This window comes from Rhinoraja longicauda, chromosome 27 (assembly GCF_053455715.1).
Source record: "Rhinoraja longicauda isolate Sanriku21f chromosome 27, sRhiLon1.1, whole genome shotgun sequence".
NCBI lineage: Eukaryota > Metazoa > Chordata > Chondrichthyes > Rajiformes > Arhynchobatidae > Rhinoraja > Rhinoraja longicauda.
This window is the reverse complement of record NC_135979.1, coordinates 213,330-240,394: the sequence shown is the minus strand read 5'-3', so window position 1 is coordinate 240,394 and position 27,065 is coordinate 213,330. Positions and strand designations below refer to the sequence as shown.

General features: G+C 46.8%; 1 protein-coding gene across 1 annotated transcript; it reads right to left on the bottom strand.

Annotated features, from left to right (window-relative positions):
• Positions 1–1,373: 1,373 nt before the first annotated feature.
• bsdc1 (BSD domain containing 1) lies at positions 1,374–25,765 on the bottom strand. Its single transcript, XM_078423112.1, has 11 exons — positions 25,711–25,765; positions 21,724–21,787; positions 20,591–20,707; positions 15,916–16,083; positions 15,341–15,395; positions 12,900–13,015; positions 10,294–10,362; positions 5,763–5,844; positions 4,815–5,345; positions 2,073–2,176; positions 1,374–1,970 (listed from the first exon to the last, which is right to left on the bottom strand). Exons 1-11 carry the CDS (start codon positions 25,719–25,721, stop codon positions 1,938–1,940), a joined length of 1,350 nt encoding a protein of 449 aa, XP_078279238.1. The 5' UTR covers positions 25,722–25,765; the 3' UTR covers positions 1,374–1,937.
• Positions 25,766–27,065: the final 1,300 nt, after the last annotated feature.

Genomic DNA, 27,065 nt, shown 5'->3' with positions numbered 1-27,065 from the left:
GGGTGGCAATGATTAGTAAGGGTGTCAGGGGTTACGGGGAGAAGGCAGGGATGGAGAGGGAAAGATAGATCGGCCATAATTGAATGACTTGATGGGCCGAACGGCCTAATTCTGTTCCAATCACTTATGAACACAAACCTCCCCTCCTGAGGCCTTGGAGTTCCATTATAAAAAAATTGTGTGGCTTCGAGTAAAGTCTTACCAACTGAAAATTCCTTTAATGATAAATACACCCCAAAGTATATTTAATAAATACTCAGCAAGTCAAGCAGCATCTATGCAGAAAGATTCTTGGCACTAAGGATTGCAGGTGTCCTGCAGCAGTGCAACACCTGAGCACCCTGTGCTGGTGTGCTCTCGTACTCTGGCTTTGTACAATCATGGTCCCGTTTACTTAGAACAAACCATCATTTATTGTACGTTTATTTTTTGTTATCGTTGTATCTAACGTGCCCTTAAAGTCACAGCAGGTCCCAGTTTCACTGTCCCTGCTCACAGCTGCCCCATGCACAAACACGCCTGACTATAGAGCATCTCTCGTCTTTAATTCTTGTTTCTAATTTACATAAGCTGCACTTAATTTCTTTAAGAAAAATCCATCTTTTTTGTAGTGATCTCTTGAAACTTGAACCAGGTCGACAGTAAGCGAATAATAGCCCAGGAACAATGGAAGTGCATATTTCAGAGCAAAGCAGTACAAAGACTATGTGAATGAGGAAAGCAAACGGCAGGTGCTGGAAATGGAGATAAAACAGAACATTGGTAATGCTCAGCGGGTCACAGAGCAAAACAGAGTGGCTGCTGCAAGTCAAAGACCATTCATCAGGGAAAGGCCCTGGATTTGAAACATTTGCCCTTTCTCTCTCTCTTCTCTCTCTATCCCCCCCCCCTCCCCACAGATGCTGCCTGACCTGCTGTGTAGCTCCAGCACTTATTATTTCAGACTTGAATCGAACTTTCAGATTCCTTATAGAGTGCAAGTTTTAAATTTTCACAAAGCATTTGTTTTCTTTTATAACGTTCTCACCTGCAACAACACACTCCCCAACCAGAACGTGGGCTGACTAGAGAGATGTCAGGTTACAGGGTCGGTACCAGCAGCTGAACTCTGCTCCTGCCCACCTCTCTCCAAGCCCTTTCCCCAGTGATGCTGAGCCGTAAACACCGCCAGCTCCGACCACACCGCAATAAATCTCTGGACACATCCCACCATCACCGTCACAGGGTGAATGGTCTTAAGATTTCCACATCCCCGATTCAATATTTACCGTTCAAAACAGCATTAAATTGACATTAGCTTATGATTGGCTACAAGGAATGATTTTTAAAAATACAGAACTCACAGGATTTTTAAATGCCAATAGATTTAGCATCTAAATTATTTTTACTTTTATTTTGTAATGCTCCTGTTTTAAAGGAGCATTTGCTTCACTGTGACTCAAGGAGAAACAACTTCCCATCAGCATTTCAGCTGACTTTTTATTTAAAAGGTGCTCAAACAGAGAACGCATTAGTGAATTAACTTTGTATAATTTAAGTTTCATAGCTGCAAGTGCAAATCTGTAAAATATCTAAGGGAATTTGAATTACAAAACTAATGGTTTCTCATATCTGAGGGCTAGAAAATGCATGTATAATTTAAAATATATATTGCACAAACAAATTACGAGGAAACAATATATCATAAGAAACAGTCAGTGATGCCTCTCACCAAATAGAAGTCAACAGTAATTATAAACCATGCTCATAGATCTCAGAGTCACATGCTCAATATCATACAATAGCATGCAGTAGAAAAGATGTTGTTCAACTGACTGAAGCAATGGCACACGATACCCTGTATGTACACTACGGGCTAAGAATATAAACACCGTTTCCATTACATCAAGAAAAAAACAATTCGAGAAATCAGCCAGAAATGTCGTGTCCAATGCAATTTATTCCCAATTCTCCCAATCCTCATCTTCCAGCTGAAAGAGAAAAGAGTTACGAATGAGACCACCTGACAGTTGGTACCTGCGGTGGTATTTACCTGCGTACATTCACAGCGGACACAAGCCAAGGCGTTGTACCTGATCCGTCACCTCCACCTGCGACAATGCCAACTGCACCTCCTCCTCAGTCATGTCCAGATCAAAGTCTTTCTCCCAGTCCTCACTGATGTCAGTGCTGGAGCCTGAAATTAATATGTACAGTGAAAGCAGGCAAGCATCTGACATTTTCTTTGAAAGGAAATGACCAAGTGATGAACAATTGAGGAGAAAATACTTAAATATAAAGCTCCAGAACTCCTCAGCAAGATTTATAAATATCTTCTTGTATTATATTAGCACTTAAATCTTTTTATGGATGTTGGCACAAATGATATTGGTAAGAAAGGTCTTGAGACCCTGCAAAATGATTCTAGGGAGTTAGGCAAAAGGTTAAAAAGCAGAAGGTCCAGGGCAGTGATGTCTGGATTATCCTTGGTGCCAGTGAGGGGAGGAACAGGAAGATTGGACAGATTAATATGTGGCTGAGGAGTTTAGCAGGGGGCAGGGATTCTGATCTTAGGACCATTGGGATCTCTTCAGGAGCAGAGGTTCTCCTGTTCAGGAGGGATGGATTGCACCTGAACTGGAGGGGAACGAATATCTTGGCTGTCAGGTTTGTTAGGGTGCTAGTGTTACACAGGTGAGTTTAAACTAGGTTGGCAGAGGGGTGGAATCCGATGCAGGACTGAGGCAGGTGTGAGACTGGAAGTCAGTATGGAAGGTGATGAAAGACTTTGAAGACAAAGACAGAAGGGGCAGTTGCTTAATTCATGAAGGAGAATGTCACAGCAGTTGTTTGAGATGACATTACTGATGATTCATCCGGCAAGGGTATTTGGTAGAGCTGAGAATTAAGGGGATGATCACCTTGTTGGAGGTGTATTATAGGCCCCAAATAGTTAAGGGAATTTGTGGGACAAATATGCTGCAAGACTAATAGGTTTGTCATGGGAGAGGATTTTAACTTTCCCAATATAATCTGGGACTATCATTGTGCCATGGGCGAAGGCGGGTGGAATTTGTCAAATGTGGTCAGGAAAGTTTCCTCAGCTCGTAGGTAGAGGGCCCGACGTGGGAGAGGGCAAAGCTTGATCTCACCTCAGGAAATTGGGATGGGCAAGAGGCTGAAGTGTCTGGTTGAGCCTTTGGGGACCAGCGACCATTAATATAGTTATGGATAAAGACAGGGCAGCCCAACCAGTTAACATTCTGAATTGGGGCAAGGCCAACTTTGATGGTGTTGGACAGGAACAGGCTCGTTGATTGGAGCAGGTTGTTTGCAGGCAAATGAACATTAATTCAGGAAAGTGGGATGCTTTTAAAAGTGTGGTGGTGAGAGCTTAGGGCAGGCATCTTCCTGTTAAAGTGAAAGGCAAGGCAGGTGTGAGCTAAGGAGCTTGGATGATGATAGAAATTAAGACTCTGGTCATTAAGCAAAAAGGAGGCATTGCACAGGAAGAGAGAGCTGGGATAAGGAATATCCCTGGAGGAGTTTCGGGAATTGAGCATTCTTAAGAAGGAAACCAGGAGCACGAAAAAGGGGCAGGAGACACCTCTGGCAAATATTAAGGCAAATCCAAAGTGATCTTGGATTAAGGACCCATTCCTTTACACCAGAGGGATGAACAATTATTGTAATTCATCCCTGCGATCTTTAAATCTTTGCCATTGCTTATCAACAGTCAATCCTTTAAGTATCATTTGCCTGTCTACCTTAGCCAATTCCCGTTTCATACCATCAAAGTTACCTTTCTTTAAGCTCAGGTCCCTTGTCTCTGAATTAACTGTGTCACTCTCCATCGTAGTGCAGAACTCTACCATATCATGGTCACCGTTGTCCAAGGGGCTTTGCACAACAAGAACGCTAACTAATCCTTCCTCATTGCACAATACCCACTCTAGGATGGCCTGCCCTCTAGTAGGTTCCTCTGCATATTGGCTTAGAAAACCATCCCGTATACGATCCAGGAAATCCTCCTCCTCAGTGTTGTTACCAATTTGGTTAGCTCAAGTAGAATGAATAAGGGAGAGCCAGTAGATGTGGTGTATCCGGACTATCAAAAAGCCTTTGTCAAGGTCCCATACAAGAGATTAGTGTGTAACATTAGAGCACATGGCATTGGGGGTAGGGTATTGACATGGATAGAGAACTGGTTGGCAGACAGGAAGGAAAGAATAGGAATTAACTGGTCAATTCAGAACCATTTCTAACTCATCGATTCATATTCCTGCCCATTAAGATTTAAACACCACCTTTTTTTCAGATGTAACTTTGAACTGGATTAGTTTGACCGCATGAAGTTTTAGCTTCACGTAGTAAATCAATGTTTAGTTTAGTTTAGAGATATAGCGCAGAAGTAGGCCCTTCGGCCCACCAAGTCCGCAACGACCAGTGATCCCCACACATTAACACTATCCTACACACACTAGGGACAACACTTCTTCCAAGCCAATTAACCTGCAGACCTGTAGTGTGGGAGGAAACCGAAGATTTCTGAGAAAACCCAGGTGGTCACGGGGAGAACGTACAAACAGCGTACAGACAGCACCCGTAGTTGGGATCGAACCCGGGTCTCCGGCGCTGCAAACACTGTAAGGCAGCAACTCTACCGCTGCACCACAATGTGATGGCTCATCACAATTATTACAATGGGCGATATGAGGATATTACAATTTTAAAATCAAATTTCACAACTTTTAAAAATGCCTGAAAATGTATCGGAGCTCGCAGTAATTTTCCCCACGATGCCCCCCCCCCCCCCCCCCCCCTTCACCTGTTACCTTTCTTTCCATTATTGGAAGGCGTGGACTTCCCACTGTCTGAATTGAGTTCATACACTCTCAAATCAGTTGGTCCTTCATCTTTTGTCATCTCCAGTCTCACTGTATTCTTTGCCTCTGCTCCAGTCGAGCCCTTTGCTTTCTGATCTTTCAACGATCCATTTGCATCTTTGGCCGAGATGGGAACACGGTCCTTGGCTTTGGGAAGCTGATGTTTCCCTTCCTGCTCCGGCACCAACCTCGCCGAGATTCCCTCCGCTTTCTCCCCAATCTCCTTCACTGTCTCCTCAGACCTCGATGTCTCACTGGAAGTGGACACCTGGCTTTGCAATTGGAGTTCTACAGGGCTTTGTCCAGCAGTTGCAGACTGGTGCTCTGATGGTGTTTGGCCAATGACACTGACATCCACACTCTCAAGTTCAACGGAGTTCTCTGTTCTGGAGCACAGCACTGGAGGTTGTCCAGGTAATGGTGAGGTCAGTGGCAAATGCTGAACATCTGACTTAAGAGGCGAAGCCCCAACAAATTCATCTGAAAATGTACAATCAAGGAATAGAATTATCTCTGTCACTCATTATGCACAATCAATTTTTAACCACAAACCGCAACGATTCCAGGTTATATTACACCACTTGGGATAACTGGATGGAGTAAAATGCCACGAAGCAAATGCTACTTAATTACTTGAAGATTTATAATAAGCTTATCTGCTCTAGGCATTTATACAATTTCATAAGTATTATTAACTTTGCTTTAATTTGAAATATTTAATCGTAAGTATTTGCCAAACCCTTGCTCTTGGCCCGCCAAGGTCGACTGGATCTCCCGGTTGCTGTCAGACACAAAGAATTAGGAGTCTCTGCACAAACACATGCTTAAGTGGGACCTGAAACTATTTACTCTTCGCCTCCAAAGTGCAAGCAGTGTAATTGCCAGCGATGTGCTTACCCTCCTCCTCCTCCCACTGGAGCTCCTCAGACTCAGAAGTCTGCTCCGCTCTCTGTTTCAATGCTATTCTCCTGCTTTCCTCCTGAAAGCAAACACAATGAATGACACATCACTTGCTCCAAGCACCTGCAGGGAATCACACTATTTGTAGTAGACTCCAGGGACAAGTTACTGAATCTGAATTTTAATATTAACTTAATAACCCTATTCTAATTTCTTACAAACTTATAAATAACGGGACAGAAAGCTCGAAGCAATAGGAGAGAATGGCCAAGTGTAATAGGAATCGATGTGGAAGCTGAGATGAGCAAAGGATTAAAAGTAAGTACTATATAAATGCGCAAAGTATAAGTAGCAAAGTGGATGAGCTTGAGGCGCAGTTAGAGATTGGTAGGTATGACATTGTGGGGATTACAGAGACGTGGCTGTAGAACGATCAGGACTGGGAGCTGAATATTCAGGGTTTCTGAATATCCATCACAGTGAGGAGGGACTGGAGGAGACTCACTGTGATGGATGTTTCTTTTTGTTTGGTGTTGGTTTGTGATTGTATGTGTTATTGCATTTTTATTGATTATTCTTATTGGTCTTATTGTTCAACTGCGGGTAATGTTTCATTTCACTACACATTTATGTGTATGTGACAGATAAACGACTATTGACTATTGTTATACGTCCTATAGAAAGGATAGGCACGTGGGCAGAGGAGGTGGGGTAGCTCTGTTGGTGAGGGATGGAATTCAGTCCCTAACGAGGGGTGACATTGGGACTGACGATGTAGAGTCGCTGTGGATAGAGTTGAGGAATTGTAAAAATGAGACGACACTGATGGAAGTTATCTACAGACCCCCAAACAGTAGCTTGGATACAGGGTGTAAGTTGCAGCAGGAGTTAAAATTGGCTTGTAACAAAGGTAATGCCACTCTAGTTATGGGGGGTTTCAATATGCAGGTAGACTGGCAAAATCAGGTTGGTTCTGGATCCCAAGAAAGGGAGTTTGTAGAGTGCGTCCGAGATGGATTCTTAGAGCAGCTTGTACTAGAGCCGACCAGAGAGAAAGCAATTATAGATTTAGTGTTGTCCAGTGAACCAGATTTAATAAGGGAACTCAAGGTAAAGGAAGCGCTTGGTGGTAGTGATCATAATATGATTAGTTTTAATCTGCAATTTCAGAGGGAGAAGGTTAAACCAGGAATGTCGGTGTTGCAGTTGAACAAAGGGGACTACGAAGGCATGAGAGAGGAGCTGGCCAAGGTCAAATGGAAAAGGATTCTAGCAGGAATGCCGGTGGAACAGCAATGGCAGGAATTTCTGGGCATAATCCAGAAGATGCAGGATCATTTCATTCCAAAGAGGAAGATTCTAAGGGGAGTAAGAGGAAACCATGGCTGACAAGGGAAGTTAGAGATGGAATAAAACTAAAAGAAAAGATGTATAGGATAGCAAAGAGTAGCAGGAAGTCAGAGGCGTGGGCAACTTTCAAAGAACAACAGAAGATAGCAAAAAGGGCAAAGGAAAAGATGAGGTACGAAGCGAAGCTGGCTAAGAATATAAAGGACAGTAAAAGCTTCTTTAGGTATGTTAAGAGAAAAAGATTAGTAAAGACAAATGTGGGTAACAAGGAAATGGCGGAAGAGTTGAACAGGTTCTTTGGATCTGTCTTCACTCAGGAAGATACAATCTCCCAGATGTAGTAGAGGACAGAGGATCAAGGGAGACAGAGGAACTGAAAGAAATTTGCATTAGGCGAGAAATAGTATTGGGTAGACTGATGAGACTAAAGGCTGATAATTCCCCAGGGCCTGATGGTCTGCATCCCAGGGTACTCAGGGAGGTGGCTCAAGAAATTGTGGACGCATTGGTGATCATTTCCCAATGTTCAATAGATTCAGGATCAGTTCCTGTGGATTGGAGTGTAGCTAATGTTATCCTACATTTCAAGAAAGGAGCAGAGAGAAAACGGGGAATTATAGACCAGTTAGCCTGACATCGGTGGTGGGGAAGATGCCGGAGTCAATTATTAACAGCACATTGGATAGCTGTAAAAGGATTGGTCCGAGTCAGCATGGATTTATGAAAGGGAAATCCTGCTTGACTAATCTTCTGGAATTTTTTGAGGATGTGACAAGTAAAATGGATGAAGGAGAGCCAGTGGATGTAGTGCATCTAGACTTTCAGAAAACCTTTGATAAGGTCCCACACAGGAGATTGGTGAGCAGAATTAGAGCACATGGTATTGGTGGTATGGTATTGAGGCTAATCAAGAAGCACATCTGCGCCCTCCTTCCTCGCAACATGGACCCACTACAGTTCGCATACCGTCCGAACAGATCCACGGATGATGCGGTCTCCCAGGTTCTGCACACCGCTCTCTCTCATCTGGACAGCCAGGGGGGCTATGTGAGGATGCTGTTCATTGACTTTAGTTCAGCATTTAACACAATAGTCCCCAGCAGACTGGTTGAGAAGCTGCTGGAACTGGGGCTTAGCACCCCTCTGCGTGCCCGGGTCCTGGACTTTCTCACTGCCAGGCCCCAAGTGGTCAGGATGGGGGAACACACATCTAGCTCCCTCACCCTGAACATAGGATCCTCCCAGGTTTGCGTCCTTAGCCCCCTACTGTGACTGTGGGGCCAGGTTCAGCTCAAACTCCATCATCAAGTTTGCTGATGACACTGTGGTGGTGGGCCGGATCTCCGACAACGATGAGAAGGCCTACCGGGAGGAGTTGGCTGATCTGGCACTCTGGTGTCAGGACAATAGCCTCCTCTTGAATGTCACTAAAACTAAGGAGCTGATTGTGGACTTTAGAAGGGCTAAACATCCAAGGACGTACACGCCACTGGAGATAAATGGGTCTACTGTGGATAGGGTGAGCAGTTTTAAATACTTGGGAGTCCACATCACAGAGGATCTGACATGGGCAACGCACATTGCCGCACTGGTGGGTAAGGCAAAGCAGCGCCTTTACCACCTTAGACAGCTGACGAAATTCAGAGTGTCTCTGAGGATCCTTCATTGCTTCTACTCTGGGGCTGTAGAGAGCATCCTGTCCGGCAACATTACAGTCTGGTTTGGGAACAGCTCTGCCCAGGACAGGATGGCCCTGCAGAGAGTAGTGCGTTCGGCAGAACGCACCTTGGGAACTACACTAGCCCCCCTGCAGGACCTATACATCAGGAGGTGTAGATCCAGAGCAAGTAAGATTATGAGGGACCCCTGCCACCCCAGCAACGGACTGTTCCAGATGCTACGGTCAGGCAAACGCCTCCGCTGTCACGCTGTGAAAACGGAGAGGATGAGACGGAGTTTCTTCCCACAGGCCATCAGGACAGTTAACTTTTATAACTCCAGGGACTAAATTTTGTCTACACTATATTAACTTTATTTATATGCTGTAACTGTAATTCTTTTTTGTGCACAATCCGCAGGCATTGCCACTTTCATTTCACTGCACATCGTGTATGTGCATGTGATAAATAAAGTTGACTTGACTTGACTTGGATAGAGAATTGGTTGGCAGACAGGAAGCAAAGAGTAGGAATAAACAGGTCCTTTTCAGAATGGCAAGCAGTGGAGAGTGGAGTGCTGCAAGGCTCGGTGCTGGGGCCACAACTATTTACAATATATATTAATGATTTGGATGATAGAATTACACGTAACACTAGCAAGTTTGCGAATGACACAAAGCTGGGCGGTAGTGTGAACCGAGAAGAGGATGTTAGGAGGTTGCAGGATGACTTGGACAGGTTGAGTGAGTGTGCAGTTGCATGGCAGATGCATGATAATGATGTAGATAAATGTGAGGTTATCCACTTTGGTGGCAAAAATAAGGAGGCAGATTACTATCTCAATGGTGTCAGATTAGGTAAAAGGGAAGTGCAACGAGACCTTGGTGTCCTTGTACACCTGTCACTGAAATTAGCGTGCAGGTACAGCCGTCAGTGAAGAAAGCTAACGGCATGTTGGCCTTCATAACGAGAGGATTTGAGTACAGGAGCAAAGAAGTCCTTCTGCAGTTGTATAGGGCCTTGGTGAGACCACATCTAATAATAATAATAATCCTTTATTCGTCCCACAACGAGGAAATTTGCAGGGTTACGGCAGCAAAGTGGATAGCAAAAATAAATAAGCATTCATTAAAAAATAAAATAACGGTAATGATCTTTATTTACTGGTCTGCTGGGAGCAGTGCTGATTGTGCAGTCTGATGGCAGCAGGAAGGAAGGACCTTCAATATCTCTCCTTCACACACTTGGGGTGAAGAAGTCTGTCACTGAAGGAGCTGCTCAGTGCAGTGACAGTGTCCTGCATGGGGTGGGAGTCGGTGTCCAGCAGTGATGACAGGTTCGCCATCATCCTCCTCTCTCCCATCGCCTGCACTGAGTCGAGGGGGCATCCCAGGACAGAGCTGGCCTTCTTGATCAGTTTATCAAGTCTCTTCCTGTCAGCAGTTGACAGTCACCACTAACAGTCCGCAACATTATGACAAAAACTGAGGTTGTTAATTGAATTTGCAGCAACTACATACCTGCTCAAACTGGTACAATTTATAAAAGTATCGATGCCAAAACTCTGAATGTGACACAGCCGCTGGCACCTGTTCAGGGAAAACAACACATTTACACATTTACACTCTGAGTTCAAACACAGCTTTAAACCAACCACTCGAAATAAATCATTAATTCCTTTGGAAATTGGAGGATTTAATCATCTCCACTGTTGATGTCATGCCGCCTGTCTCTTCCCATCTTCAGGTTGTACCACTGCTTGGAACAGACGATTGTGAACTCAGATAATACCCAGACATTCAAGTCATTGGGGTGTGAGCGTATGTATCCAGATGTCACAATGCTCACCTGACCCCATGTGTAAACGTCTGCAGTGCACAAGACCCACAGGAACACTGAACGTACCGAACCAGAAGTGGGGCCTCACCCCTCCAGCCTCTCCACCCTTTATCCCCTACCTCAACACCATTCTCTGCACCAGCACTATCTTCTCCCATTCCATCATATCCAGACATCTAGCGATCTTTCAATGAACTCCAGGCTTGATTATTCTAGGATTTGCCAACTTCTGAAGAAGCATTTCCTAATTTCAGTCCTGAGCATCCAACCCTGATGAGACTCAGCAGAGGAAACACCCAGTGTATCCAGCCTGAGCACTCCTGAGTATCCAGCAATCCTGAATTTGGTATGTTTCAATATGATTATGCTGCTGAACCGTAGAGAATATTTGATGGCACTGAGAACTTTCACACAATTGGCATACAGCTTTCAATTGAACAAACCATGTCCCATTGAACAAATCAGTTTGTTTAATTCAGCAAGTGGGTAACACAAATATTAACAGCCCATTTGTCATATTCTCTAGAGGATAACAAGGCCATAGGACTGCAGATATCAATGGCAATGTTGATGAAGATATTTTAGGATGTAATGAACGTTTTGACAAGTTAGGCAGAGTAGCCGCAAGCCGAAAAAGAAATTATAAAAAAGCTAAACATTAGACACACGGGTGGGATGCCAGATGTCTGAAGGGTGGCTAATGTTATGCCTCTATTTAGAAGGGCTGGGAACTATAGACCAGTATAGACCACTATAGTACATATACACATAGACCACTATAGTACATATACATATACACATTAACCACTATAGGGTGGCTAATGTTATGTCTCTATTAAGAATGCCTGGGAACTATAGACCAGTGACCATAACATCTGTGATAGGCACCGCACTGGAGATGATTCTGAGGGATAACATGTACATGCATTTGGATTGGCAAGGGGTGCTTGGAGATAGTTTTGTGCGTGGGTGATCGCGTCTTACAAATTGAAGTTTTTTGAAGAAGTAACCAAGAAGGTTGACAAGGGCAAGGCCATAGAAGTTATCTTTATGATCTTCAACAAAGCCTTTGATTCTGATCCGCATGAAGGACTGCTCTGGAAAGCGAGATCGCATTGGGATTAGGGAGAACGAGATAACTGGCGACAGAATGGGCTTTCTGGACAGAAGCAGAGAGGGTGTTGGTGGAAGGTTGTGTTTCAGACTGGAGGCCACACTCTCCAGTAACTTATTAACCAGAGATGATGGGCTTTCTTGTCAATAGTTCCAAGGCTTTCCTTGCAGCCCTTCTGATGCAGAGGCACAATATTTGCATAAACTTAATGAAAAACTATTTTCACAGTAGCTGGAGATAAGGCAGAAAGGGTCTGCTAAGCAATTCATAACATCTTGGCCTTTTAGCAGGAGAACACCGAAAACTCGTCAAGAAGCACATTCAAGATTTGGCCCGACTCAATGTGGGCAGGACAGGCATGCATATTCCACACGATGCAACTATTCTGTTAGGATACTAACGCACTGAGGGAAGGAACAAATGAGGATCCGGCGTGGGGGGGGGGCGCCGTGAGGGAGGGGGATGAACAATGGACAACAGAGGTCCTGGCGTGGGGGGGGGCCGTGAGGGAGGGGGAAGAACAATGGAGGACCCGGCCTGGGGAGGGGCACCGTGAGGGAGGGGGAAGAACAATGGAGGACCCGGCCTGGGGAGGGGCACCGTGAGGGAGGGGGAAGAACAATGGAGGACCTGGCGTGGGGGGGACTGCCATGAGCAGGGACATTTGTAACTTTGTAGGCGCCTGTTATGGGTGACTATTTGCATACCTTGGGCATGTAAGCAAAGTATTTCACTGTGACACGTGACAGTAAAGTATTCAATTCAGCCCTGCAGAGGCACGCGAGGTCCCGCGTGATGAACATTAGTCATGGATCTTTGCTCCAGCCCATACCATCAGTGTGGGCCACTTGGGACTTTACTCCCCAGGGACTGGAGGGGAAAACGGCAGCATTCCATGCTGCTCCATGCCATTCCGGGAGGGAATAAAATCACCATTATTATAATACATGAAATATAAAAAGCATGAACATGTTCCCTTCACTATGGTCTACACCAAAAACAATCACAAAACTAGTGACTAATGAATAAATAATTCAAACTATTATAATGGCTGTGGCTCATCCATTTATAGTTGTTCAAGTAATTTCACATTGAAACTACCTGACAATACAAGTGGGAATGGTCCAGTGGTCTCAGTGAAAGGATCCAGAGCATGAGTAAAGCAGTACACACCATTCTTGTATAAAGCGCACGCACTGAAGGACTGTTTACCAACAGGTCTGAGATTTCCCTTTTCCGCTCATCAAGATTAAAAACAGCCACCCACTCATCGTAAAGCTCCAGCGGCCCTGCAGAGAGACAGAACAAGTGGATATTACAAACACACTGCCTGAATATTGCACACCAATATTACAAACACACTGCCTGAATATTGCACACCAATTTCAAGCTGGGAATTGGGGTAAGGACTGTGTTAGCCTGCCATGTCTGGAGAAAGGGAGTGAGAGAGGTTGCTCCAATCTATCACTGATTCATCAACTCCCAATCTTCAGCTAAAACAAACCCAAGCATAAAGGAGTGCGTTTCCTCAAAAACATGGGCGAGACATTGTCTGCCAACAATGTATACAGTTTGATTAAAAAAAATATGTTTCATTCCTGCTGAATTACAAGTCACTGAATAACAATCCCCAACACAACTAGTTCTACGTAACACTCATGTTCATGACATAGATGGGCTCATGTGAAGGATAAATTATCTGCATTATGCAGGCCCAATTAGTTTTAGCACAATTTCGAATGGGAACTAGAGAACCATTTAAAAGTTATTTTAGAAATTGACACTCAGTAACAAAGTTTCTTGAATTCAAACAGAAGAGGAGGAAAACCTGTTTCCATGATTCGTCCCCACAGTATTCAGACACCATTGTCTCTAAAGAACACTGTCAGTTTAACTGCACATGGACTAATGACACTGACAAGCAATCACTTCTACGGACATTTGTGAAATGATACTCTATTAAACAATGTAACATGCAGCCTTTAGTATTTTCAGCTTGCAGAAACAAAAACTGCTATTGAAAAGTGCTTTATTTTTCAAAATGCCGTGGGAAAAATGACTTAGTGAGTCTGAAACTATACCCTAACTCCCTTTTCCCCACGGTGTCAATTGTCTTTTAGTTTAGTTTAGAGGTACAGCGCGGAAACAGGCCCTTCGGCCCACCGACCAGCAATCCTCACACACTAATACTATCCCACTAGGGACAATTTTTACATTTACCAAGCCAATTAACCTACAAACCTGCACATCTTTGGAGTGTGGAAGGAAACCGAAGATCTCGGAGAAAACCCACGCAGGTCACGGGGAGAACGTACAAACTCCGTACAGACGGCGCCCGTAGTCAGGATCGAACCTGCGTCTCCGGCGCTGCATTCGCTGTAAGGCAGCAACTCTACCGCTGCGCCACCGTGACCGCCCTGTAACGGAGCTTGTTAGGAACCCAACGATCATGTGGCAGCAGAACTGTCTGCAGGTTTTGCCATAACTACAGTGTACAGTGATAACACTGATAACATGCAGCCTGATGGATCAGATCTAAAGCGCAAAATACAGAAACCAATGACAAAAAAGGACTGGAACAACTACGTCTGGGACAATGCACATAGCTTTAACCGTGATGGTCGGCTAAGAATTTAACCGCACAGCAATACAACAACGCTCAAATGCATCAGTACAAAAAAACCTTTGAAATAAGTTAATAATTTGAACGGTGAGAATATAAGATAAATGATTCCTGCTAACACCATTTTAATCAGTTAGCTCTGGAATGGCTCAAGACCATGGCTCAAGACCATGGCTCACAGACCATTTAATCAGTTAGCTCTGGAATGGCTCAAGTTCAGCAGCAAGGCAGCTCAGATTATTTTAATTTAAATGTTTGAGTATGGTGAACATGTGGAAAGGAGAGTGCAAGAAGCAGAATGGAGGTCAATAGACAATAGGTGCACGAGTAGGTCATTCGGCCCTTCGAGCCAGCACCACCATTCAATGTGATCATGGCAGATCATTCTCAGAAGCAAGTCTGAATGGAAACCTCAGAAACTGACCACAAAGAGACATCATGTTTTGGGACTGACCTGAGCGAAGTGCTATCTTTTGCAGTTGTACACTTTTCAGAGTCATAGATTAATAAGCATGGAAACAGGTCCTTCAGCTCAACCTGCCCACACCGGCCAACATGCCCCAGCTTCACTAGTCCCACCTGCCTGCGTTTGGCCCATATCCTTCCAAACCTGTCCTATCCATGGACCTGTCAAACTGTTTCTTAAACATTGGGATAGCCCCTGCCTCAACTACCTCTTCTGGCAGCTCATTCCATACACCCTCTGTGTGAAAAAGTTACCCCTCAGATTCCTATTAAATCTTTTCCCCTTCACCTTAAACCTATGTCCACTGGTCCCCGATTCCACTACTCTCTCTGGGCAAGAGAGTCGGTGCATCCACCTGATCTATTCCTCTCACGATTTTATACATTAATTTTTTTTTAAACAAAAGCACTCATAGAGTCACAATTATTTCAGTATTTAACAGCTACTAAAATGGAGTAAACCAAGACAAATCCACTAAAATTCTGAGGCTACAACTTGCATCAAAAGGCATCTCAAAAGTCTTACCATCGGGTTCATTGCAGTAAGTGGCAGGATCAGCCTGGAGCGTGTAGAGCCGAGCCTGTAACCAACACACGCGGTTAGTGAACAAACCGATTCCCAAGGGCTGCCCGTCAGTCCGAGCGCCTCACGCAGCGCGGGGAGTTTACCCATCTCCCTGACCATCACTCAACACTGGGAGTTTGCCCGTCACTCAGCACTGGGAGTTTGCCCGTCCCTCAACACTGGGAGTTTGCTCGTCCCTCTGACCATCACTCAGCACTGGGAGTTTACCCGTCCCTCAACACTGGGAGTTTGCCCGTCACTCAGCACTGGGAGTTTACCCGTCCCTCTGGCCATCACTCATCACTGGGAGTTTGCCCATCCCCCTGACCATCACTCAGCACTGGGAGTTCGCACAAAGGGTTAAGTGAAACACTGCACTGACTACAATACATCAAAAAATAATCTTCTGTATTAACAGTTGGACAAATGTAGAAACAAGAAACTGCAGGTTTTACATAAATGGACAAAATGCTGGAGTAGCTCAGCGGCTGAGGAACCATCCTTGGATACTGACAATTGAAAGTGGTTCCATGTACCTTTGTGCTGTCGTAGAGTTCTGTCGTGCCAGAGGGTGTTGCAACCAGTGTGATAACATCGCAGTCAATTGTTTTGTCCGGAGGAGGAGCAAATGTGTCAGAGAGGACTCCCAGAATGTTCGATAATCCTTTCTTGACTTGCTGCCCCGCTCCTGTAGATGTTTCTGCCTACAGACGAGGGATGAAGCAAACACTCCGTACAATTAATGTACTGAAATGTGTACCGCCTCATTTGAAAGTCAGGCTCTGAACTGATAATTACAGGTGTTTGGAACTTTATTTTTAGGTACAATATTTCTGCCTTGTAATCATTCTGTACAATTTAAACAAAATAACTTTAAACAATACATTGAGAGCTCAAGAGCTGGGTTGCACTAGAGAGTGTACTGAGTGAATAAATATTGCAATGTCACTCAGATCCACCTGATGGACTCTGCCCAGTAGGGTAGGGAGGAACTGCAGATGCCGGTTTAAACTAAAGGTTGCAGGGAAAGGCACCAGGGGAAGGGGTGGTTGGTGGGAAGGGACGAGTTAACCAGGGTTGACCAGTATTGCGTAAAGAATCTCGGGAGCAAAAACACCGAGCCTGACATGTCTCTATTTCCTGTTGTCCATGTCTGCAGCGTAACGACAACATGGAGTTTGAATTACATTTCAATGGCCTTTTAGCAATTACAATGCCCATTGAATTGAAACCCAGCATACAGATACTTTGAAAGGTATACAAATCTTGCTGACGTGACATTTTTATAGAGCTGGCAGTGAAAACAATGGGAACGTTGCAAAAACTGGAGAACCATGAATGGAAACAAAAGATTAAAGTCAGATAACCATATAATAGAAGCTCACAGGGGTGGTGGGTGTATGGAACAAGCTGCCAGAGGAAATAGCTGCATCTAAAAGACAATTAGACAGGTACATGGATAGGAAAGCTATAGGAAGATATGGATCAAATGGGTTTATTCACAAAATGCTGGAGTAACTCAGCAGGTCAGGCAGCATCTCGGGAGAGAAGGAATGGGTGACGTTTCGGGTCGAGACCCTTCTTCAGACTGATGTCGGGGGTGGGACAAAGGAAGGATATAGGTGGAGACAGGAAGATAGAGGGAGATCTGGGAAGGAGGAGGGGAAGGGAGGGACAGAGGAGCTATCTGAAGTTGGAGAAGTCGACGTTCATACCACCGGGCTGCAAATGCCCAGGCGAAATATGAGGTGCTGCTCCTCCAATTTCCGCCGGGCCTCACTATGGCACTGGAGGAGGCCCATGACAGAGAGGTCAGACTGGGAATGGGAGGGGGAGTTAAAGTGCTGGGCCACCGGGAGATCAGTTGCGTTAATGCGGACCGAGCGCAGGTGTTCAGCGAAGCGATCGCCGAGCCTGCGCTTGGTTTCGCCGATATAAATAAGTTGACATCTAGAGCAGCGGATGCAATAGATGAGGTTGGAGGAGGTGCAGGTGAACCTCTGTCTCACCTGGAAAGACTGTTTGGGTCCTTTGATGGAGTTGAGGGGGGAGGTAAAGGGACAGGTGTGGCATCTCGTGCGGTTGCAAGGGAAAGTGCCCGGGGTTGGGGTGGTTGGGGTGGTTTGGGTAGGAAGGGACGAGTGGACCAGGGAGTTACGGAGGGAACGGTCTCTGCGGAATGCAGAGAGGGGAGGGGATGGGAAGATATGGCCAGTGGTGGGGTCCCGTTGTAGGTGACGGAAATGTTGGTGGACGATATGTTGGATCCGTTGGCTGGTGGGGTGGAAGGTGAGAACGAGGGGGATCCTGTCCTTGTTGCGAGTGGGGGGAGGGGGAGCAAGAGCGGAGCTGCGGGATGTAGAAGAGACCCTAGTGAGCGCCTCATCTATAATGGAGGAGGGGAAGCCCCGTTTTCTGAAGAACGAGGACATCTCGGAAGCCCTAGTCTGAAACACCTCAACCCGGGCGCAGATGCGGCGTAGACGGAGGAATTGGGAGTAGGGGATAGACTTTTTGCAGGGGACCGGGTGGGAAGAAGTGTAGTCCAGATAGCTGTGCGAGTCGGTGGGCTTGTAGTAAATGTCCGTCACTAGTCTGTCTCCTGTGATGGAGATGGTGAGGTCCAGAAACGGGAGGGAGATGTCAGAGATAGTCCAGGTATATTTAAGGGCAGGATGGAAATTGGAGGTGAAGTGTATGAAGTCAGTGAGTTCTGCATGGGTGCAAGAGGTAGCACCAATGCAGTCGTCGATGTAGCGGAGGTAGAGTTCAGGGATGGGGCCAGTGTACGTCTGGAACAGGGATTGTTCGACGTACCCGACAAAGAGGCAGGCGTAGCTAGGGCCCATGCGAGTGCCCATAGCTACGCCTCTGGTTTGGAGGAAGTGGGAGGAGTCAAAGGAGAAGTTGTTGAGGGTAAGAACCAGCTCTGCTAGGCGGAGGAGAGTGTTGGTCGATGGGGATTGGCTGGTTCTACGGTCGAGGAAGAAACGGAGGGCTTCGAGACCATCCTTGTGGGGGATGGAGGTGTAGAGTGACTGGACATCCATGGTGAAAATGAGGGAGTGGGGGCCTGGGAACCGGAAGTTATCCAGGAGATGGAGAGCGTGTGAGGTGTCTTGGACGTAGGTGGGGAGGGATTTAACCAGGGGGGATAGGATGGAGTCGAGGTAGGTAGAGATAAGTTCGGTAGGGCATGAGCAGGCAGAGACAATGGGTCTGCCGGGACAGTTGTGTTTGTGGATTTTGGGTAGGAGGTAGAATCGGGCCGTGCGGGGCTGGGGAACTATGAGATTGGAGGCACTGGGGGGTAGATCGCCGGAGGTGATGAGGTCGGTGATGGTGCTGCTGATAAAGGTCTGGTGTTTATCGATGGGGTCATGGTCCAGGGATAGGTAGGAAGAGGTGTCTGATAGTTGTCGTCTGGCCTCGGTGCGGTAGAGGTCAGCACGCCAGACTACCACAGCCCCTCCCTTGTCAGCGGGTTTAATTATTAAGTCCGGGTTGTTGCGGAGTGAGTGGAGGGCTGCACGTTCAGGAGGGGAGAGGTTGGAGTTAGTCAGGGGAGTGGAAAATTTGAGGCGGCTGATGTCACGCCGGCAGTTTGAGATAAAAAGTTCTAGTGAGGGTAGTAGGCCACACTGGGGGGTAAAAGTGGAGGGGGTCCATTGGAGACGGGAGAAGGGGTCATCAGTGGGGGGTCGGGACTCCTTACCATGGAAAAAGGCTCGGAGGCGGCGGAAGAAGAGCTCCACATCATGGCGGACGCGGAACTCGTTGATGTGGGGGCGGAGGGGAACAAAGGTAAGGCCTCTGCTGAGGACCGACCGTTCGGTGTCTGAAAGGGGAAGGTCAGGGAGGATGGTGAACACCCGGCAATGGTGGGGGTTGGGGTCGGATGGAGGCAGGGGGGGCAGGTGGGGGGGTGGTGGGTTAGCTGGGCAGAGGGGGGCATGAGGACCGATGTGGGGAGTACTGGGGGGTCACCTGGCTGGAGGGGGAAGGGGGAGACCCAGTGTACTATGCTTGCAGCTATCTTTACCTGTTCTCAGCAGAAAGTCTGACAATGCATTTCTTGTGAAGGGGAAGGGGGAAGTATGCCCACCCCTGGGTAAAGCCTCGTTAACGGCATCACACCCGAGCACTTTATATTAATCTAGCCCAGTCGATGGATTTATGCAGGAAATAATAATGTGCGTTTACCCACTTCCCCCCTCCTCGCCTGTACATTCTCTTCACACTGTAATAATCTTCAGCTACAAAGCACAACTGAAACAAAGGAAACCTGGTTACTCCATGTATCTGTCGTGCTATTTTCTCTGAGTAAATAATCCAACTATTTAGCAAGTTATTCATTCAAACACTCAAACATCAATACTTTATATTCATTGTACAAAACACATCCTGGTTACATCCACAGGTGCTACTCAATTGCCAGGATATTTCTGAAGTTGGTAATTGTGCAGGCAGAATTACAGCTCAAGCAAATAGAACACCTTATCAAGGCCTGATAATTCAAATGTATGTCATAGACTTATGCTTACATTTTTTTAAATTGAAGTAGTAATTTATTTTGAATTATTCATTGGCAGAAGGAATCACAATTATTGCTAAGGCTCAACTGCCCCTGAAGCAAGTGCCATGCTGGGAAAATTCAGAGTTATTCTGAGAAAAGAGACAACTACTGCCTTATGTTGCCTCTCTATAGATTCCCTGCATCTGAAGAGCATTAATAATCAATATGGCTTTATATAACATTGCTGGGACCTACTTTATCATTATTTGAAATAGTTTAGTTTCGAGATACAGTGCGGAAACTGGCCCTTCAGCCCACCAAGTCCACACCAACCAGAGATCACCTCGTACACCAGCACTACCCTACACACCAGGGACAATTTACAATTTTTTAGCGAAGCCAAATTAGTCTACAGACCTGTACATCTTTGGAGTGTGGGAGAAAACTGGAGAACCCGGAGAAAACCCAGGGGATCAAGGGGAGAACGTATAAACTCTGTGCAGACAGCACCCGTAATCAGGATCGAACCCAGATCTCTAATGCAGCAACTCTACCACTGCACCACTGTGCCACCATGGCAAATAGGCACATTGAATTTCTCATATCTGAACCTGCAGGCTGCCAAGTATCAGAAGGAAGATTTGAAGATTCAGGATTGTGCACAGTTGCTCAGTAACTCAATGCCGTATACTCACACTCAGCTTCTCTTTCACGGCGTTTGCAGTTGCAGCAATCGTACACGCTGTATCATGTTGTACAACATGCGAGAATTCTGCAAGGTCCCGCTTCATAAACTCCAGTGCTTCCGTAGACTGCCAGGAGAGGGGAGTAGAAGTCAAAGACATGACCAATAAATTCCCCAAGAAAGTTTTTTAAATCCTCTCTTAATTTCTTTCATCATTCCTCCGTGACGGGGACCACCAGTGGTCTATACTCATCAGCCATTCCTGGCACTCTAAGTATTATACACTTGGAACAGCGTGCCACTTTGATTTGTTTTCTACTTTGGCTTTCCTCGCTAAACACATGTAATCTCCTCCACTCAATCCCACGCTGCAGCCACCAAGATTATTCAGTCGCAAAAACAGAGATGGGGGATGTACAATCAGCACACTGTCATTCGCTTCAGGCATGAAACCCACATCTAGCTCACACTGCTGACCGAACATCTCATTGGCCAAACATTAAAGAGCCCATTGAAATTTATATAGAGTCATCATATTGCATGTCCAGGGAACTAAGTTACAACCCACACTTCATCTGATCAATAAAAGCAAGGGGAAGCGTGCGTACAAATCCCCTTGCATCCCACGTATGCTGGTGTTACTCCACAGTAGCTGAGGAAGCAAAGGCTTGCTCCTTACAATTCTACACTTGATTCGGAAGTCACCTTGCTTTGACAGAGGGAAGAGAGTTTAATGTTTAGAGAGCCAGCAGGCTTGGTCTGGTACCTGTGGACATCAGTCGAGACGGCCAAACTTGGAGTCAACACCCCAAGGTCAGCCGACTGACTGACTCCAGACACATACATAAGCAATAACCAAGCAAGGTACTGGAGAACAACTGGAGAGACATTGTTCAGAAAGGTGCTCACAGATGGTCATTCAATTGCCTTCCAGTCCTCTTTCCAAAGGCCAGCAGGTGAAAATGTCTTCATTCAAATCATTCAATTAAAAAAAGGACACTTCTAAACTCTGAATGGTCAAAGGTTCACACCACTCTATATCTTCTGCAAAGGATATTTTATACACAAACATACTGTAAAACAAATTCTTGCAAATCCTTCAAATCCTTCTATTCATTACAACGTAAACATTTCTTTGCTTACCCTTTCTTTGACTGATTGGAGACCTTCTTGTATCCAACTGCCCCACCAACTGCCACCAGATTCCCTGCAAGGAAAGATATTCCTCCAATTCAATTTCTTAAATAAAATATGTGCTTACTGAAACTGCAATATTGTGTATTACATTAATTTTCTTTTGAAAATTGAATATTTGAACACAACTCTTGAGATCATATATATATATATTGTGGCCGACAACAAATAGAGGAATTTGCAGCTTGGGCCCTCATTTTCCAAATTCATAGTCTTTTCAAAACTAACGGGGAAGATGAGGAATCAAAGTATTCCCACATCAATATGCTGAAGTCAAAGACATTCAGGGACTTTACAACTGAATCACAACACCAGCATATTCTTTTGTTGTGAAGGAGCAACATCTCTTGTAGGGAAACAGCATCTAACCAACAGAACAGCAGCACGACAGCAATCTAAAATCCATCTAGAAAGATGCTTAGTTATTATATTCTGAAGAAGGGTCTCGACCCGAAACGTCACCCATTCCTTCTCTCCTGAGATGCTGCCTGGCCTGCTGAGTTACTCCAGCATTTTGTGAATAAATACCTTCGATTTGTACCAGCATCTGCAGTTATTTTCTTATACTAGTTATTATATTCTGATTGGTGTCAATAACATGGTGGGAAGAAAAGACAGAGACCTCTGAACTCCACAGCACATCAAGATCAACTGTCAGAGTAGAAATCCAAGGATTTTCAAATTACTCTTTTTTCTGGATGTGGACACAAGACCAGCATTTATCGCCTGGTTGTAATTTCCCTGAAGATGCCTCGCCACCTTCATGACCTCTACTCCAAAGATGCCTCGCCACCTTCATGACCTCTACTCCAAAGATGCCTCGCCACCTTCATGAACTCTTCCCTGAAGATGCCTCGCCACCTTCATGACCTCTACTCCAAAGATGCTTCGCCACTTTCATGACCACTACTCCAAAGATGCTTCGCCACCTTCATGACCTCTACTCCAAAGATGCCTTGCCACCTTCATGAACTCTCTCCTGAAGATGCCTCACCACCTTCATGAACTCTGCCCCCAAGATGCCTCGCCACCTTGATGAACTCTCTCCGAAAGATGCCAACCACCTTGATGACTCTGCCCCCAAGATGCCTCGCCACCTTCATGAACTCTGCCCCCAAGATGCCTCGCCACCTTCATGAACTCTGCCCCCAAGATGCCTCGCCACCTTCATGAACTCTGTCTTGAAGATGCCTCGCCACCTTGATGAACTCTGCCCCCAAGATGCCTTGCTACCTTCATGAACTCTGCCCCCAAGATGCCTCGCCACCTTCATGAACTCTGCCCCCAGATGCCTCGCCACCTTCATGAACTCTGCCCCCAAGATGCTTCGCCACCTTCATGAACTCTGCCCCAAGATGCCTCGCCACCTTGATGAACTCCTTCCGAAAGATGCCAACCACCTTGATGACTCTGCCCCAAGATGCCTCGCCACCTTCATGAACTCTGCCCCCAAGATGCCTCACCACCTTGATGAACTCTGCCCCCAAGATGCCAACCACCTTGATGACTGCCCCCAAGATGCCTCGCCACTTTCATGAACTCTGCCCCCAAGATGCCTCGCCACCTTCATGAACTCTGCCCCCAAGATGCCTCGCCACCTTCATGAACTCTGCCCCCAAGATGCCTCGCCACCTTCACAAACTCTCTCCCGAAGACGCCGAGCCACCTTCATGAACTCTGCCCCGGTGAAGGGTTCCCACAAAGCTGCCGTGTTGGGAGTGCTCAGATTTACTCCCAGTAGCAATGAAGGAATGAGTGGGTGCGATCTGGAGAGGAACCTGCATCAACTTTATCTACAAGGAATGTACAACTGTTATTTTTAAACACTGAATAAGCTACTATTGTAAACAAATGTTGATAGTTTAAGAAAATTGATAGAAACAAACAAATTCGGTAGATAGACACAAGAACCTGAAGTAACTCAGCAGGACAGGCAGCCACTCTGAAGAGATGGAATGGGTGATGTTTCGGGTTGAGACCTTTCTTCAGAGTGGTTAGGGATAAGGGAAACAAGAGATATAGAAGGTGATGTGGAGAGATAAAGAACAATAAATGAAAGATATGCAAAAAAGTTACGATGATAAAGGAAATAATCCATTGTAAGCCGTTTGTTGGGTGAAAATGAGAAGCTAGTGCAACTTGGGTGGGGGAGGGATGGAGAGGGAATGCCGGGGCTACCTGGAGAGAGAGAAATTAATATTCATACCACTGGGCTGTAAGCTGTCCAAGCAAAATATGAGATGCTGTTCCTCCAATTTGCAGTTAGCCTCACTCTGACAATGGAGGAGACCAAGGACAGAAAGGTCAGTGTCGGAATGGGAAGGAGAATTAAAGTGTCCAGCAACTGAGAGATCAGGCTGGTTCAGGCGGGCTGAGCGAAGGTGTTCCGCGAAATGATCACCCAATCTTCATTTGGTCTCGCCGATGTATAAGAGTCCACAGCTTGAACAATGGACACAGTAGATGAGGTTGGAGCTCGTGCAAGTGAACCTCTGCCTAACCTGAAAAGACTGTCAGGTTCCTGGACAGAAACGAGGGAGGAGGTATAGCGACCGTTGTAAATTCAGTAACTCCCTGGAAAGCAACTACATCAATTTCACTGGTTAAAATCCTGACACCGTCCACCCAACTACAAAGGTTTGTGAGGATAACTTCTCAACACTTTCTCAAGAGCAATTTAGAATAAATAATAAATGCTGACCTTGCTAAACAACATCCATGATCTTTGCCCAGTGATTACTTTAAAGGCAGGTTATTTTGTTAAATATTATGGCCAATGAATAATACTGTTTACAGAAGGTACACACAAAATGCTGGAGTAACTCAGCGGGATGGGCAGCATCTCTGGAGAGAAGGACAGGGTGACTATTCGGGTGAAGACCTTTCTTCAATAATACTGTTTAATATGGCTCCACAATAGATCCCTCCAAGCATTCCAAGATTTGATTAAATAATACTGATGCAAGCCATACTTAATGTATCACAAGTCAGAAGTGTACTTGCACACATCCAAGTCTGCCAATGAGAGTGACTTTAAGCAGTAAAGTCCGCAGCCTTGGGGTAGTCACACACACAAGCTGCACAACCAATGCTCAGTAAACAATTCCTTGTGGGATTGCCACCACAGATGCTGCCTGACCCACTGAGTTTCTCCAATACAATGTATTTTCACTTTAACAACTAAAACCAACTTTCTGTTTGCCATTGATAGACACAAAATGCTGGAGTAACTTAGTGGAACAGGCAGCATCTCTGGTGAGAAGGATGGGTGACGTTTGTGTAGGAAGGAACTGCAGGTACTGGTTTAAACTTCTGTTTGCTGCATCCACACATGAAGGTTCGGGGACTGCAAACAGGGACAGCCAGGCCCCTCTGAATAATGACACCCTTCAATCAACCATCACTTCAAAAATAATCACATTTTCTATCAAAACAACGACCCGAACATTACTTTCCATCTGCCAATACTTCCCTATTTATTGATCTAGCTATATTATCCTGCAGCTTTCAAATTATCCCCGTTCCTTCCCCCTCATTTACCCCTTCCTCCTGCAATCTCCCTTCATGTTGTGTCGATGTGAACCAGCATCTGCAGTTCCTTCCTTTACTCTCCCCTGCTTCTCCCGACACTCCTCTCTCCCACCTCCAATGCCCCTCCCTACTCGGTCCACAGCCCTACTCGCCCTTGTCCTGCTGCCCCAACCCCCAGACAACGCTCACAGCCCCTAGCCCCTATCCCCACCCCACCCAAGGCAGGCCAGGCAAGGCAAGCCTCCTCCTGCTGCTGCTGCTGCTGCTGCTGCTGCTGCTGCTGTCCGTCCCTGGGCCTGTCTGTGAACCCACCCTGCCCCTCGCCTCCATCAATCCCTGTAGCCCGCCGCAGCCTGCCCCGTACTCCCCTCCGGTCCCCTCCCGGTTCCCGTCCCCTCCACTCACTCGTCCGCCATCTTCCCTCGATGGCGTCATCGATAACATCACCTTTCACCCCGACGAGACGTCACGAGGCCCCGCCCCATACCAACGCATGCGCGGCTATGACGTCGGCGGCGTTTACGTACCTATATGTAAATCAGGCTCAATTCGTGTAATATATATATGTATATATATATCAATACGTAATCACGCCGCGGTGAGCGAGCGCCGAGGTGAGGGGGCGGGTCGGCGAGGGAGCGCCGCGGTGAGGGGGCGGGGCGGGGAGGTGAGGGAGCGCCGCGGTGAGGGGGCGGGGCGGTGAGGTAAGGGGGCGGTGAGGTAAGGGGGCGAGGCGGGGACGGGGGTGAGGGAGCGCCGCGGTGAGGGGGCGGTGAGGGGGCGGGGGCGGGGCGGGGGCAGGGAGAGCGGGGAGGGGGGTGAGGGAGCGCCGCGGTGAGGGGGCGGGGCGGGGACGGGGGTGAGGGAGCGCCGCGGTGAGGGGGCGGTGAGTGGGCGGGGGCGGGGCGGTGAGTGGGCGGGGGCGGGGCGGGGGCAGGGAGAGCGGGGAGGGGGGTGAGGGAGCGCCGCGGTGAGGGGGCGGGGCGGTGAGGGGGCAGGGTGGGGAGGGGGGTGAGGGAGCGCCGCGGTGAGGGGGCGGGGCAGGGAGGGGGGTGAGGGAGCGCCGCGGTGAGGGGGCGGGGCAGGGCGGGGCAGGGCGGAGCGGTGAGGGAGCGCCGCGGTGAGGGGAGGGGGGTGAGGGAGCGCCGCAGTGAGGGAGCGCCGAGTGTGATAGAAACATAGACATAGAAAATAGGTGCAGGAGGAGGCCATTCGGCCCTTCAAGCCTGCACCGCCATTCAATATGATCATGGCTGATCATCCAGCTCAGTATCCCGTACCTGCCTTCTCTCCATACCCCCTGATCCCTTTAGCCACAAGGGCCACATCTAACTCCCTCTTAAATATAGCCAATGAACTGGCCTCAACTACCTTCTGTGGCAGAGAATTTCACAGACTCACCACTCTCTGTGTGAAGAAATGTTTTCTCATCTCGGTCCTAAAAGACTTCCCCCTTATCCTTAAGCTGTGACCCCTGGTTCTGGACTTCCCCAACATCGGGAACAATCTTCCCGCATCTAGCCTCTCCAACCCCTTAAGAATTTTAATCCTCAATCCTCCTCCTCGGTGATTTCAACATCCACATGGACTCCACTGACTCCACAATAACCGCTGACTTCACTGAAATACTCAACTGCTTTAACCTCACTCAACACGTAAATTTTCCCACCCATAACCGTGGGCACATTCTGGACCTTGTCTGCTCCACTGGACTAAATCTACATCACCTCTCTGGCTCCGACCCCACCCTCTCTGATCAC

Bases quoted from the DNA above. Each gene is read 5' to 3' on its own strand.
- bsdc1 (XM_078423112.1), bottom strand. The intron at 5,845-10,293 runs GTATGTAGTTGC...GTTTGCTTTCAG, and splicing joins AATTGTACCAGTTTGAGCAG to GAGGAAAGCAGGAGAATAGC. The intron at 2,177-4,814 runs GTAACAGGTGAA...TATTAATTTCAG, and splicing joins TTCCAATAATGGAAAGAAAG to GCTCCAGCACTGACATCAGT.